This window comes from Pholcus phalangioides, unplaced genomic scaffold (assembly GCF_987345545.1).
Source record: "Pholcus phalangioides strain wild (caught in Gottingen) unplaced genomic scaffold, Ppha-v1.0 ptg000017l_1, whole genome shotgun sequence".
Classification (NCBI taxonomy): domain Eukaryota; kingdom Metazoa; phylum Arthropoda; class Arachnida; order Araneae; family Pholcidae; genus Pholcus; species Pholcus phalangioides.
The window spans coordinates 25259711-25273726 of NW_028301610.1; the positions used below are offsets into that span (position 1 = coordinate 25259711).

Below are 14016 nucleotides of genomic sequence, written 5' to 3' on the forward strand. Positions count from 1 at the left end.
CAATGATCCTGCCAGCGGTGATGCATCACTTCCCGGAGGATTGAGAAGTGGTCACTGGCAGGTACCAAAAGGCTATTGTCGATGTGCTGCGGTGTCTGCTTTTTCATTGCCCGGTATTCCTACATGACCTGGTACCCAGTAAAATTTTACTATGGTACCGTGATGGATGAGGTAATGTAATTCATGAAAAATGGCATGAACGAAAGGATGAATGTGAAAAGTAAAAGAACACAGTGCTTGCAATGCGCTGAGAGAGTCGCTATAAATGATGCATCGTCGGTGGCGTTTGCGTCTTACATGACGTAGAGCCTGAAAGATTGCGTACAGCTCCGCCGAATAAATAGAGAATGTGTTGGGAAGTTTGAAAGATGTCTCCTCACAGCAGATGTAGGCACAACCGACATGCCCAGGGCTCATAGAGCCGTCGGTATATATGGGGAAATACCTATTGTACCTACCCCTGTGCCTATAGAATATCTGCCGATATATGACATCTGCTGTGGTGGCTCTAGAGTATGATGATAATGATAGAGAGACATCTGGCAGAGACTGCTCCCATGGTGCCAGTTGTTGAGCAACTGGGGCCACACGACTGATGTCTATTTGTATTTCTTCTACAAGTGCCCTCATACGAAGACTGTATGACGGTACACATGAAGGGCGAGCAGCAAAAAGTCTATGAAATGGGGGATTGAAGATGACACGATGAAGTGGATGATTTGGCAGAGACTTCATTTTAATATAATATTTTAAGGATAATTGTTGGCGTCTTGATGTCAGTGATGGCTCGTTGCATTCGACATACAGGCTCTCCATTGGAGATGTCCGGAAAGCTCCAGAACAAATCCGGAGGGCGAGATGGGGGACTGGGTCAAGAACACTCAGATAGCTCAGAGGTGCTGACCCGTATACAATGGAGCCGTAGTCGAGCTTCGATCTTATTAAAGCTTTATATAAGTGAAGGAGCGACTTACGGTCAGCTCCCCACGATGTAGAAGAGATGACCTTCAAGAGGTTCATCGTCTTCATGCAACGAGCTCTTAACTGTGAAATATGAGGTTTGAAAGTAAGTTTTTTGTCAAATGTGATGCCGAGGAATCTAGTGTTTTCTACAATAGGTATTAGATTGTTATTTAGAAACAACTGTGGGTCATCGTGTAGGTCTTGATGCCAACAAAAGTGCATAGCAACAGTCTTGTCAGCGGAGAATGAAAAGCCGTTATTATGAGCCCACTTGCTGATCTTGTTGAGTGCGGTTTGTAACTGTCTCTCGGCTGTCCTCATATTAACTGATTGATATGATATCAACAGATCATCCACATAAAGTGCGCCAGTAAGAGACAACAGGAGTTGGTTCAACACCCTGTTGAGTCTTAAAATAAAAAGTGTTACACTTATAACACTACCTTGAGGTACACCTTGTTCTTGAATTTGGGGAGTTGATAACGTGCTTCCAATCCGTACCTGGAAGATGCGGCGAGCCAGAAAGTTCTTAATAAAAAATGGGCAAATTGCCCCGCAAGCCACAGTTATAGAGGTCGGAAAGAATTCCGTGCCTCCAAGTATTTTCTTTTTAGTATTTAGCCTTTTCTATGTCAAAAAATATGGCTATCATATGCTCCCTCTTTACGAATGCTTGTCTGATTGAAGTCTCAAGGCGTAACAGATTGCATGTTGTGGACCTGAACAGTCTAAAGTCGCTTTAATGTTTCAATAAAATGTTATTAACCTCAAGGTAGTGCATAAGGCGATAGTTGACCATGCGTTCCATGAGCTTACATAGACAACTGGTCAAAGCAATAGGACTGTAACTATTAGGTTGCTGAGGATTTTTGCCAGGCTTCGGGAATGCAAGAACAATGGCTGCTCGCCAGGTGTCAGGAAATGAATGACTGACCCAGATCCGATTAAATAATATGAGTAAATGTGACAGTGATTCAGATGAGAGATGCCAAATCATGGAATAATGAATGGCATCGGGCCCTACAGCTGAGTCAGGACTTCGCTGCAAGGCCGTCGTCAGTTCATGAAGGGTGAACAATGAATTGTATCCCTCCGGTGTAAAAGGCCGGAAGGTGTACGATGTACGTTCGGCCAATGATTTAATGGGATGAAACGATGGGGGATAGTTCGCATCACTGGAGACAGCGGCGAAATGGGCGGCGACGGTATCCGCAATAGACCTTACATCGCTGATGATAGTACCATTGGTGTTTAAAATAGTGATCAGATGAGACTGATAATGACCATTTATTTTTCGGATCTGGTCCCAAATGACTTTAGATGAAGCAGATGAATTGATTCCCGTGGTAAACTTTTGCCAGGACTCGCGTTGAGCCTGGCACCTGGTTCTTTTCGCTATCGCCTTTGCTTTTAAAAATGCCAACTTATTGTCATGGGTAGGATACCGCCGGAACCTACTCCATGCTTTCTTTTGTGCTTTAATCGTAAGATTACATTCGTGGTTCCACCAAGGTTTAGGAAATTTAGGAAGTTTCGAGGAGATTTTTGGAATTGTTTCATTTGCTGCAGAGATCATACAACTGGTCAAAAGGTCGACACAGTGGTCAACGTCGGGTTGCGAAACTATATCCTCCGTGATTTCTGCCTTGACCGTGAAGTCTGCCCATCGGGCGGCCACAAGCTTCCACAGAGGAGGACCCTCAGGTATGCTATGGCGTCAATCAAGGCACTTAACCACTAGAGGAAAATGATTGCTCCCGTGGAGGTCCGGATCAACCGACCAGGACCAGTTGAACAAGAGTGAAGGTGAGCATAACGATAAATCTATTGCAGTGAAACTATTGTTTGGGGCATGGAAATGAGTGAAACTGCCATCATTCATGATGGTGAGGTTCATGCCATCTAACAGACGTTCAACCATTTCCCCACGAGGGGTGTTGCTGTCAGAACCCCATATCATGTTATGAGCATTGAAGTCTCCAAGAAGAAAAAATGGCGGAGGTAATTGATCAATCAGATCTTCTAGATCTCTCTGTAAGATGGTGTCATTTGGTGGCAAATAAATAGAACAGATGGTAATTCTCAGGCCTGTAGAGATTTCCACCGCGATGGGTTGCAGATTTGTGCGCAACGTTAGAACGCGCGACGGCACACGATGTAGAACCAGCAGAGCAACACAGAGGCAAGCCCTACTCCCGTCATCGTAATGAATAAGGAACAGGGAATGTCGCCTGATGTTCCATGTCTCCGAGGGCTTTGTGAAAGTTTCCTGGAGTGCCACGCAAACAGGATGATATCGATTGATCAAATCCTTGAGATCTTCGTAATTGGATCTAAGACCATGAATGTTCCATTGAATAATGTTGGCCATAAATTTCAAATAGATGTAGATGGTTCAAGGTCTTTGAACTTATTTCGGTTTAATTTCCGGCGAGTACCACCGGATTCTGGCGGATTATCGAGATCCATGTCACCAATTGATTTGTCATCAAGCAGTGACATGTTTTGTAATGTAGGGTTCTTCTTTGCTCTCTGAATGGCTTTTCTCGAATATCCGGTCTTGAATAGTTTTATTTTAGATTTATTTCCAGTATTGATTTTTGGCTTAGTACCTGTAGTTACTTTGAATGTGTTCGCTGTTGCTTTTCCCGCTTCTTCAGAGGTGGTGGACTCCTTCTGTAATCCAGCAGAGCAACAGCAGCCACAACTATTACATGGTTGGTTAAATGATGTTTGAGTTGATGTATCAGCTATGGGTTCGGTCTGAGTTGTTACAGATGCTTTGGTGACATTGTTAGTCTTATTAGCTGTTGATGGATTTGTTACCATATTAGAGTATGATCTACTAGCTATTGGAGTTTATTTAGGGATTATACGACGGCATGCTTCAAAATATGAGATGTTATTAAGGACCTTGATCTTCTGGATCTCTTTTTCTTCATTCCATTTCGGACATTTCCTGTCAAATGCGGGGTGGTCGCCACCGCAATTGACACACTTGAATGATGTTGAAGTGCAGTTGTCCGAAATGTGGTCCCTCTCACCGCACTTTGCGCAGGTGGGTTGACTACGACCATTTTGAGTGACCGAATTTTTGGCAGTTGAAGCATCTTACAGGGTTAGGTATGTATGGCTGGATATGGAGGTTATAATAACTGTTTTGACATCTTTCGGCAACGTTGGTGATGAAAATGTGAGAATTATATTACGTGTTGGAGCTGGATTGCCATCTTTGCGGCTCATAATATGTTTGGCAGATGTTACGCCTTGAGACGCCAGCTCTTGTGTTAGTTCTTCTTCATCCATGTTAATTAAGTTAGTATCTGAAATGACACCACGTGAATAATTCAACGTGGGATGGATTTTGACTGTTATGGGAATGTCTCCGAGAGATGTGAGCTTTTGAATGAGTTCGGCTTGTCTGGGAGTGTTGGTTTTGATGAGAAGGTCTCCTGAACGAAGAGCCTTCACTGATTTCAAAGTTCCAACTGCGCTATAGAGAGCTTTATCTATCAAGAATGGTGATACTTTTGACAGCTGTTTATCGGTATCAGAACTGTGCAAGAAGAAGAATGAGACAGTAGATAGATTTGAAGAAGCGGTTTCTGTGACAATTGTTTCACTAAGAGCAGTTCTTTGACGTTTTGGTGCATTTTTTGTTTTTCCCATATTTGAATGGGTATTGTTCCACTCTCACCCACCATGCCCACCATGGAGCCCTACGAGGGGACGCGCCCACGTAACCAGTGAAGGTTAGTAGCAACGTCAGGTTAGGTGAGAGCTATACACCACCGAAACAGGCGAGCAGACGCATTCAAGATCCAAGATCGTCGTGAAGCAGCACCAACAAACCTCAACGACATCTGGCAGGCCCAGCCCCTTTACCTGTCCAGTAGTGTAACCCCTTCAGCCACCGAGGCGACCACAGCCGATTGACCTGGACGGGGCTAATCCAGGCCTCCCGTTTCGGCTGAATCCGAGGCCAAAGCTAGCGCATCAGGCTAACCAGGATCCCCATCTCCAGCCTTATGGGTCTCCACGCACTGCAAACACGCAGGTAGACAGCGTCCTGGATGGAGCATACGCTAGAAGCAATGCCCCATCCGGGAGGACCCCTCCCCGCCTGAGCGGGGCCCACAATGAGGGGTTGGACACAAAAGACAAAAACATGTACAGGACAAAACGAGACGCAAGACATGTACTGCAAGATGTGTAGAAATAAACATGTAATTTGGGCTATTGAAAGTGAATGATATGAGCACAAAAATGCGATGACAATGACGTGTGATAGATTTAGCATTACCCAGAGTGCACCACGAGGAGGCCTATCACATTACACCCCTATTGTTTGCTAAATTGCACACATGTGGAATTAGAGGAACTGCTCATAAATTATTAGAATCCTATCTTGATAATAGATTAATAATTATTACAATGTGGCAAATATATTAGTGGTCCAGTGAACATACTTCATGAAGTCCTCCACAAACCTTCACACTTTCTGATGACTGGTTTTGCCTGTAGGGTAATTTAAAATAGGGTCTTTTAATTATGGACGCCCTGAATTTTTGTGCGTATTTTTATGAGTAAAGTTAGTGGCAATTTTTTTGAAACTTTTTGAGGATGACATCTTTGAACTCTTTCCTTGTTAAAGCATCTCCCGCTCCTGTTATTATGCAAGATCTCCCGCTCCTGTTACTATGCAAGAAGAGGAGGTATTGGGATATCAAAATGCCAAACATTTATGTATAGGTGATCACTTCCCCACTTTACTAAAAAATGGCGCAGGTGGAAAATCGTCCACTGAAATTGGACAACTAACTATGCACACTCGCTGTGATTGCTGTCTGCACCTGAAAAGCCTGTATCCACTTATGCATTTATGTGATATATTTTAAAACTATGTTATACATAAGTAACAGATTATGTATCTATTATGTTCAATTATTTTATGTCTATCACTTATATGTTATGATCAACAAGTACAAAGACTAAAATAATGAGAAATTTTCTGATGTTATTTAGTTATAATTTCAATATTTACTTTCGATTTTCCCCTGCCAGTATGCTGTTTTGCCACTGGGTGTGTATAAGTACTTGAAAACCAAAACTGGTATCTTCCAATTGTCAAATCCGTTGGTCCCAGTGATATTTCCATTCCATTTTTAAGGATGAATGGATGTTTAGGAGTAATTCGCTTTCCATCCACATACACACCATTACTACTCTATAAATATAAAATTATATAAAATCACATTGCAGACAGGAACTGAACATAAGAATATATTTAATACAATACAAATTATGCTGCTGAAAGTGCAATGAAACTTCAGATTGTGAGGAACTCTGGTTTACAAGTATTTTTCAAGACAAACAAAAATTTAGAAAAATTTTAGACAAATTTTGTATTGATAAACGCAATACACAGCCGACACTTGATTTTACGAACCTCTAATTTACAAACTGTATTTTTTTTACAAACTAATCTTCTGGTCCCAAACTTTTTATTACAGTGAAACCTTGATATAACAATATTCTGCATGTCAAGAAAAAATATTGTTGTAGAGAGGTTATCATTATATCAAGAGCTGGTGCGTCAGATGTATTTCCGACCCGTGAGTGCTCATACAGGTGTATGTTGAAGGTGGGGGTGTTGCCCCCTCTTGAAGGATATAAAAAGTTGAAAAAGTATTTGTAAAAATAAATATTGCATCCAAAATCACGCACCAGTGTTCACGCAGCAATATAGTTTGACCATACGTCCAGCTGTAAAGATACTGTCCTTTTTTTTGGTGCAGAATTACTTCACCATTCTTAATTATATCAGATAACATCATCTGCCTCAAAGCTTGTGTTGATGAGCCATCATAATTTTTTCCTTTTGGAGTTAAATTTTTTAACGATTATGAAAAAATAACACCTATTAACACAAAAATACCTATTCTAAGGTAATGGTCTTAGGGATAGAGTCAGATTACGATGTTTGAACATACTGCACAGTGAGGGCCAGGCTTGAGATTTTTGCAGCTCTGAAAAAAAATGTTGCGACCTCTCCAAAAAAATCAATATAGTAACGACTTACAAACTTTTTGAGTTCTGAACAAAAATACTTCGGCAGTCGTAGATTTTTCAAGTGTAAGCGAGTAATATTTTGGTGATAAAAAAAATCACCCCTCCCCTTCAATTGGTGCACCAAAAAATACCCATTTCAGTTCGTGCCTTCTATGGCAGAGTAGTTTGCAGGATTTTAGATCCTGCCTTGGCAATATATGGTGAAAATTGTTTATGCAGCATGTGTGATGGAGTAGAAAATTAGAATGTTGAAGGAGAAAAATGTTTAAAAAGAACTCACTTTATTCCACCCATTTTTTTGTTTTAGCTTTAATTAAGGAGGTGGGCTAGAAAGGACTCCAAATTTACCCTCAAACTGCTTCCTCTACATTACACACGGGGTGCCGGTATGCGTGCTTGACCTGGCTAACAAAAGGTCTGTTTTTGGCCCTGGTTAGTCGGTTTTTTCGTTATGCAAGAAAAATATTTAAAAAATGTGAATCTTAAAATTCATAAAAATGTTTTCAATAATTATATTCTCATGTAGATACATTCTCGGAACAGCGCACAAAAATTAAAACCTGGAAAATGAAGTGATGACTATAAACAAGTCTGCCAAAAATAAGCTCTTTGAGCAGGCTATAGAGTATGAAAGTGAATTACATTCTGATTAATTTGACAAATGTGGTTTGGCATCCAAGCACCAGCCCACTGGAATAATGAAACCAAAAATTGTAACTTCAATATTTGAGTATTCAGATGGGCTTCTGAGTTGGTCGCCCAGGTCAAGTATCCATCATTTCGCACCCCCCAGAATTTTGTATGAATAAATACTTGTTGATCCAGCGCCTGGTGCATTAGACCCCTGTTTGCGTTTTCCTGGTTGCACCCCGTTCTTATCATTAGAAACATTAGTGTCAATTTAGTTCGCCTTGGTATAAATGATCAAATATTAACATGGTTTAACAACAACACTAGCTGTAATCAGCCTAAACTAGGGACACATTCAGATATAATTCATTTAATGGCAGGCAAACACACAACCTTATCAGAGAAAGAACCACTGGTGCTGCAATCTATGATTTTTGAGCCTTTAAATTTTGTATTTAAATTTTTCATTTTACATTTCAGATATTGATAATAGATGAATAATGAGATTAGGAAAAGAGAACCCAAAGAGAGAGAGAAATGCCTTTCCTTTTTTTGGATGTTCCAACTGAAAATTTGTTGTAAGAATTAAAATAAGAATTTCTATATAGATCCGTTTTTCAAAGATTTTGGGAAGAAGCCATTTCTGAAAAATTGGTACATGTGGCAGGTGAGAAGAATCCGAAAAAAAATTTGCTATAGAATTGCTGAAAGGCCCAGTTCTCACATTCCATCCAATTTCTCATCCTGAGCAAGTAATAAATAAGATGATTTATGTTGATTTTATGTTTTTTTGGAACACTCAACGAAGGCTTGGATAAAAAATAATGACTGTATGTATGGACGTTTCTTCTTCTTCTCCAGACGTCCATCTGGACACCATAAAAATGTTCCACTGTGTGCTGATGTAGCTTTAAGGAGTGACAAGCACGTTAATGTGTTCATACACACACATTGGTGTTTAAAAGTTTTGAGGAAGTTCTCGTCTCCCACCGCCTACCCAGAAAAATATATGTGTACACACAATAGGGGAGGGTGAAGGCTTCAAAGGTTCAAGAAAAAAGAAGTACAGTAGAATGAAATATCATAGCCCCCTAAAAAAAGGCAAGCAAAGTTCCCACCCATTCCACCACTATTAACAAGAGAAGGGGTTCCCCTATTTACTCTGAAATTCTTTCTTTTTACTCAATATTGTTTGGCAAGTAGACATGGCACATGGGGCATACAATATGTGCCCACTCCGATAGCATTTGCTTTCCCTATTCTCACTGGCGAACACCAGCTAGAACAGAGCTGCTCTGATCCCAGGCCTTATTTGTTCCCTCAATTTTTTCAACATCTTCATTTTCAAGGTATGGCTCAAAAAAGAGTGACTGTGCGGTGTCTTGTTGAATTTTTATTATACATGTATTCCAAAATTTTAAAAATTCATGTCCCTAAACAAAAGACTAGGCTGGCTGGTGCTCCTCACAACCTGCTGCCCGGGTGCACCACACCCCTTGCACCCTCTCTTAGGCTGCCCCTGAGCTATGCATTACTTTGGCGTATAATCCACATCAGTGAAGTGATCCCCAAAATTCACAACTGTGTTCCTAGCTAGGTAAAATGCATTAAAAATTAGTTTTCTCAGAGAGACATTAATTCAATATAGTTCGAGTTTGTTTACAAACGAAACATGTTTTTCTAAACTTTTCTGCAATTATTTTTTCTCTTTACTCCTGATCTAGTACTTTTCCCTATAGCAGTGCCCTGTGCGGCTACACGGGTAGCAACAGCCCAAGAGCCATCCCTGTTTATATGATGTTATAATATACACATTATCTCTCTCTCATTATCTATATATTACCTTAAAAATTAATGAAAAAAATGGAATGCACAAAAATTTCATGATGTAACACAATACAAGTCACGCAACGCTCGATTTACTCTTCAGCTCCCCAGTACTCAATGAATTAATTTTTATTTTTCGTGATAAGCCGTTTAATTTTCTTTTATAATTCAACACTTGCTATTAGTGTAGTTGCCACCTGTGGGAAACTCTCGAAAATTTCCAAACCTCAATTTTTGTGATACCCCTCTTATCTTGAGGTCATGGCCTCTCCTCAAGGGTGGGGCTGACTTGGTTGGATTCTAGCCCTGGGACCAGAGACGATTGGCATTATTTTTTGGTTTCCCACTAAAAATTAACCATACTGGGCAGTAAAAAGTCTTGCCTGTGGGGGCCAGCCCAAGGGCTCTGATGAGGATGTGTTGGCCATGCTTGGGGCCCCTGACTGTGCTCAGATGGGCCCATGCATAGAGACTGCACTAGCGTAGTAGTTTAGTACACTACTGCTGTACTAAAAAACTTGTACTGCACTAGTTTTTTTTTCTTTCAGAAAGAGCATAGTATTGCAAAAAAGGTCTGGGGAGAAAAAAGTTTTTTTTTTTTTTTAATTTATAAATTTTTGTTCTCTTCAAGCATTCATTTAGTCGACTGAAACATGTGTCTGGATTGCCCCACATCCATGCAGAAGTTTATTCATTGTAAAACACACTTTTACTCTGAGGCAAAGAGAGGATGCCTGCACGGACAGAAATGGAAAAAAAAAGAGGACGTGAACTCTATAAAAAATACCAATTGTGTAGGTGCCTGAGGCTGAACAAATAACCCCACTGGCTACGTTCAAGTTTCAAGACATATAGGGAAGAAACAGGGAACTTTAAATTTTTTTTTCGTATTTGACATTTGCGAAAAAAATATCAGAAAGCTATATAGGAGATTTTTATTTTGTAATCAATTCTGTGGGTGCTCGAGCACCCACGGCTCCGATATGATTGATCAAGAGGTAGTAGCATCATCAGGCATCAAAAAATAACAAAATTTATGTTGTTGTTGACACTTCTCCTGAATCAGCGTTGTTAGCACCCTTCATAAAATGGATTTTGAATATTTATTCGGAGCACAAAAAAAAAAAAAAAATAATAATAATCTGATTAGTTGATGAATAAAATTCACTAAGGTGTTACACCTGTAAAGCAGTTGTCCACATAACACTTCTGCATAATACACAAGAGGTTAGATATTGCACTATCCTCAAAAAGTGCAAAAGAGAAATTTTAAAATATATAGAATTTGATTTTGAGTGAAACATAAAATATATCGGTGTAACGTTTCAAAATATCTCAAAAAATATAGCTATAAAAAAGCTTATCATTAGAGCCCGGATTATGTGCATATGCATTTTTCTGCCTTTTTTAACATTAATGCATAAAATCAAAGAATTTTCAGAATAAGTGCACATTTTTGAAGTTTTATTTAAGCCTAATCAGTTTTTTATAATTTTTCAAATATATATTGTTAATAATACAGTAAAATTTCTCCTTTGCAGTCACCGGCAGGACAAAATTTGTTTGTAAAAGAGGGGTGACCATTGATCAGGGGCTTGAAATGCATACTTCTATTATACAAGGGGGAAATATTACTTGGCAGTAAAAAAAGGGGGTTGCATCTTAAAGGGGGGGGGGGGTGTTTCACTGTATTTTTATAGCATCGGTTTTTGTGCCGCAGGTGGAATTTGGTGAATTAATAGAAATGCTCATAAGTTTTCCAAACATCAAGTGTTCTATTTTTAAGGCTATTTCTAGAGATATATCAAAAGCGTTTAATTTTTTTAGAAATAGTCAAATTATTAGTAGTGTAATAACTTAAAATTCTTTTGTTACTGTTATTTAGTTACTGAGCAGCTACAACAAACTAGAAATTAAAAGTGCCTAAAAATATGTAGTTTTTTGAATATGCAGTATATGCATATGTGGGGATGTTTTTTGTAAATGAATATGCACTACGAAATAGAAAATATTCAATTCAAAAGCATATCTGCTTTTTTTGCATGGTGACTTTTTAAATGCCTAGTTTCTAATTTTTGGTAATTAACTTTTTCAGGATTTTTTGGTGTATATTTTGGGTTTTTAATGCACATTTTGGCATTTTTAACTGCATATTTGCATATTGTTGGAGCATATAATCCAGGCTCTACTTATCATAGTAAAGGATATCACTGTATTGGGGAATTTAACATTAGATTATAGGGCATTCTAAACAAGATTTGAAAAAATATCATTGCAGAGGAATTTATTCTTATATCTAGTATCATTGTAGTGAGGTTTCACTGTATTCCTTTAAATGCTGTTCTCATTTACAAACTAGTTTTTCACCTCTGTACAGATTTGTAAAAACAAGGCTACTAGATGAGCAAGAGTCTACATGAGGTTTTGAGTGTTTGCCTTGCCTGTCAAGTGATATGTGATAACAACTAAAAAGTCAACACAGTTCGCTTTCACTCACAGTGGGCAAGGCTGTTTTAACAAGTTAGGGGTCAGGTTCAAGCATTTTTTAAAATATTATTTTCATGAAAGATCAAATTGAAAAAAAATGTGTGTATGAGTGTATTAATCAATAAATTAGTAGTCTAATAAATTAGTAGATGGCAGCACTACACATAACAAGCATTACAGAGAAACAAAAAAACTTCACGTCAGGTTTCACTACACGTACACGCACATTTCCGGGGGGGGGGGTGCATGTGTGGTGTAGCAGTAGTAGGTAGGGCCTCCAAAAAATGGCTCGGGGATCCGTGATGTTCTTAAGTCAGCCACCTCGTTGGGCAATTTGCCTGTTGTGGCGTTGTATTTGTACAACATTAATAAAACCTTTTAAAAGTTCAAGGGCCCTTGTTTGATTTGGACCCATTCTTCAATGCATCACTTACTATGAGAGCAACATTGACAGCACAAGCCCATGAAATACTTTCTTTCAAACTGAGCACAACTACAATCTATCACCCCAAGTGTTATGCTATAATTGTGTGTGTACCTAAAAGCCTGAGTGCATACCTAATGTTACGCATGAAATTCTATAGTGCTACCGCCTGTGTATCCCATGAAAAACTGTCTTACCCTCTTGTTGGGTATTAATGCAAACAGATATTTTCAAAGCGAAGCCCCTGCAGTTTCATATGATCCTAGAAATACTATAACCTTTAACACAAAATAAGTCAACATGAAATAATTTAAAATAAATTAGCCTGCACTGTTTCCTTTGAAAATGAATGCAGCTGATGTGAGGGAGACAGTCATGGAACAGTTGTTTGAGTTTCTATTATTTCTTTTAAGAGGGATTTGATTCCAACTATATTTGCATACACTGTTATCTCTATAGTTGGTTACCAGACCAAACTTTATATAACACTGATAATTTTTTTTAAAATCCATTTTTTTCCCCACTCCATTTTCATATATATCAGTAGAAGGAACGATGGATAAAACCGCTAGAATTATCATTGTTCATCAGATATTTTCAATTAGAAAATAAAAATTGCTTCTGAGGTTTTTTTTGCTAACCTGTTAGTACAAAATCATGTAGAAAAAGCTTCACTATAGTTGGTTTATCACAGGAAAGTTTTGACTGGTATAAAAACCTGTAAACACTACCAGACTGTTCGTTTACCAATAAGGCAGTGCTTGGCAAATCAAAAATAATCTAAGCGTCAATCAAACATTTTAGGAGTCAAGCATAATTTTTTTGCCTGAGCTAGTGATCACACAGAAAATTTTAGGTGGCAATTGCCATGGAGACCTGCCGTCTGGGATTCGTCAAGCTCTGCAATAAGGTATTAGTTTATTACACACATACACACACATTATATATATATATATATATATATAAAAGCTAATAACCATTAGAAAAGGAGAATTATAAAAACAAAACTGTTGTAACATGATAAATGCTTGGGCCTTCATCAGCAGCAGGACTCCTTATTTTTGAGCAAGGGTCATTCCATGTCAAATCACCCAGCCATGACACCCATAGTCTCAGATTTCAATGATTTTTTTTTTATTTGTTGCATTTACCATCCTTATTAACCGTGTGAAATATTATTTGCATATCTCTAAAATTTTTTGAGAAAAAAAAATGTTGAAATTTATCAAAAGCTGATGCAGATGACTTTTCCGAGGCTCAATTTTTAAGCGGCATTGTTTGAGAAAATAAATCATAACTTTTTCAATTTTCAATATATTCAAGTGAAACTTTCACTAAAGTGTTCACAAAAACATACAGAATACAAATAAAAATAATTCATACACTTACATTTGAAATTTACATGCAAAAAAATTATGTAAACTTTGTGGAATTTTTCGTTAGAAAAAATACAATTTTTCAAACGTATTTTTAGACCAGAGGCACAGCAGTTACCAAAACAACTTTTATTTTAAATTTCTCCTAAATATATGAAGTGAAATACTGGAGAAAAAAATAATGGTTTTTTGAACGTTAATATGTTTATTCTGGCTTGCAACGCAAAATTCATCGAA

General features: G+C 38.4%; 1 protein-coding gene across 2 annotated transcripts in view; it reads right to left on the minus strand.

Annotated features, from left to right (window-relative positions):
• Positions 1 to 14016, minus strand: part of LOC149072599 (E3 ubiquitin-protein ligase rnf8-like) — a 75425-nt gene that overhangs the window by 43343 nt on the left and 18066 nt on the right. For both annotated transcript variants that reach the window (XM_089246185.1, XM_089246184.1), the window contains exon 4: positions 6008 to 6190. In XM_089246185.1, coding sequence (XP_089102311.1) covers positions 6008 to 6190 — 183 coding nt within the window. The remainder of the gene's footprint in view (positions 1 to 6007; positions 6191 to 14016) is intronic.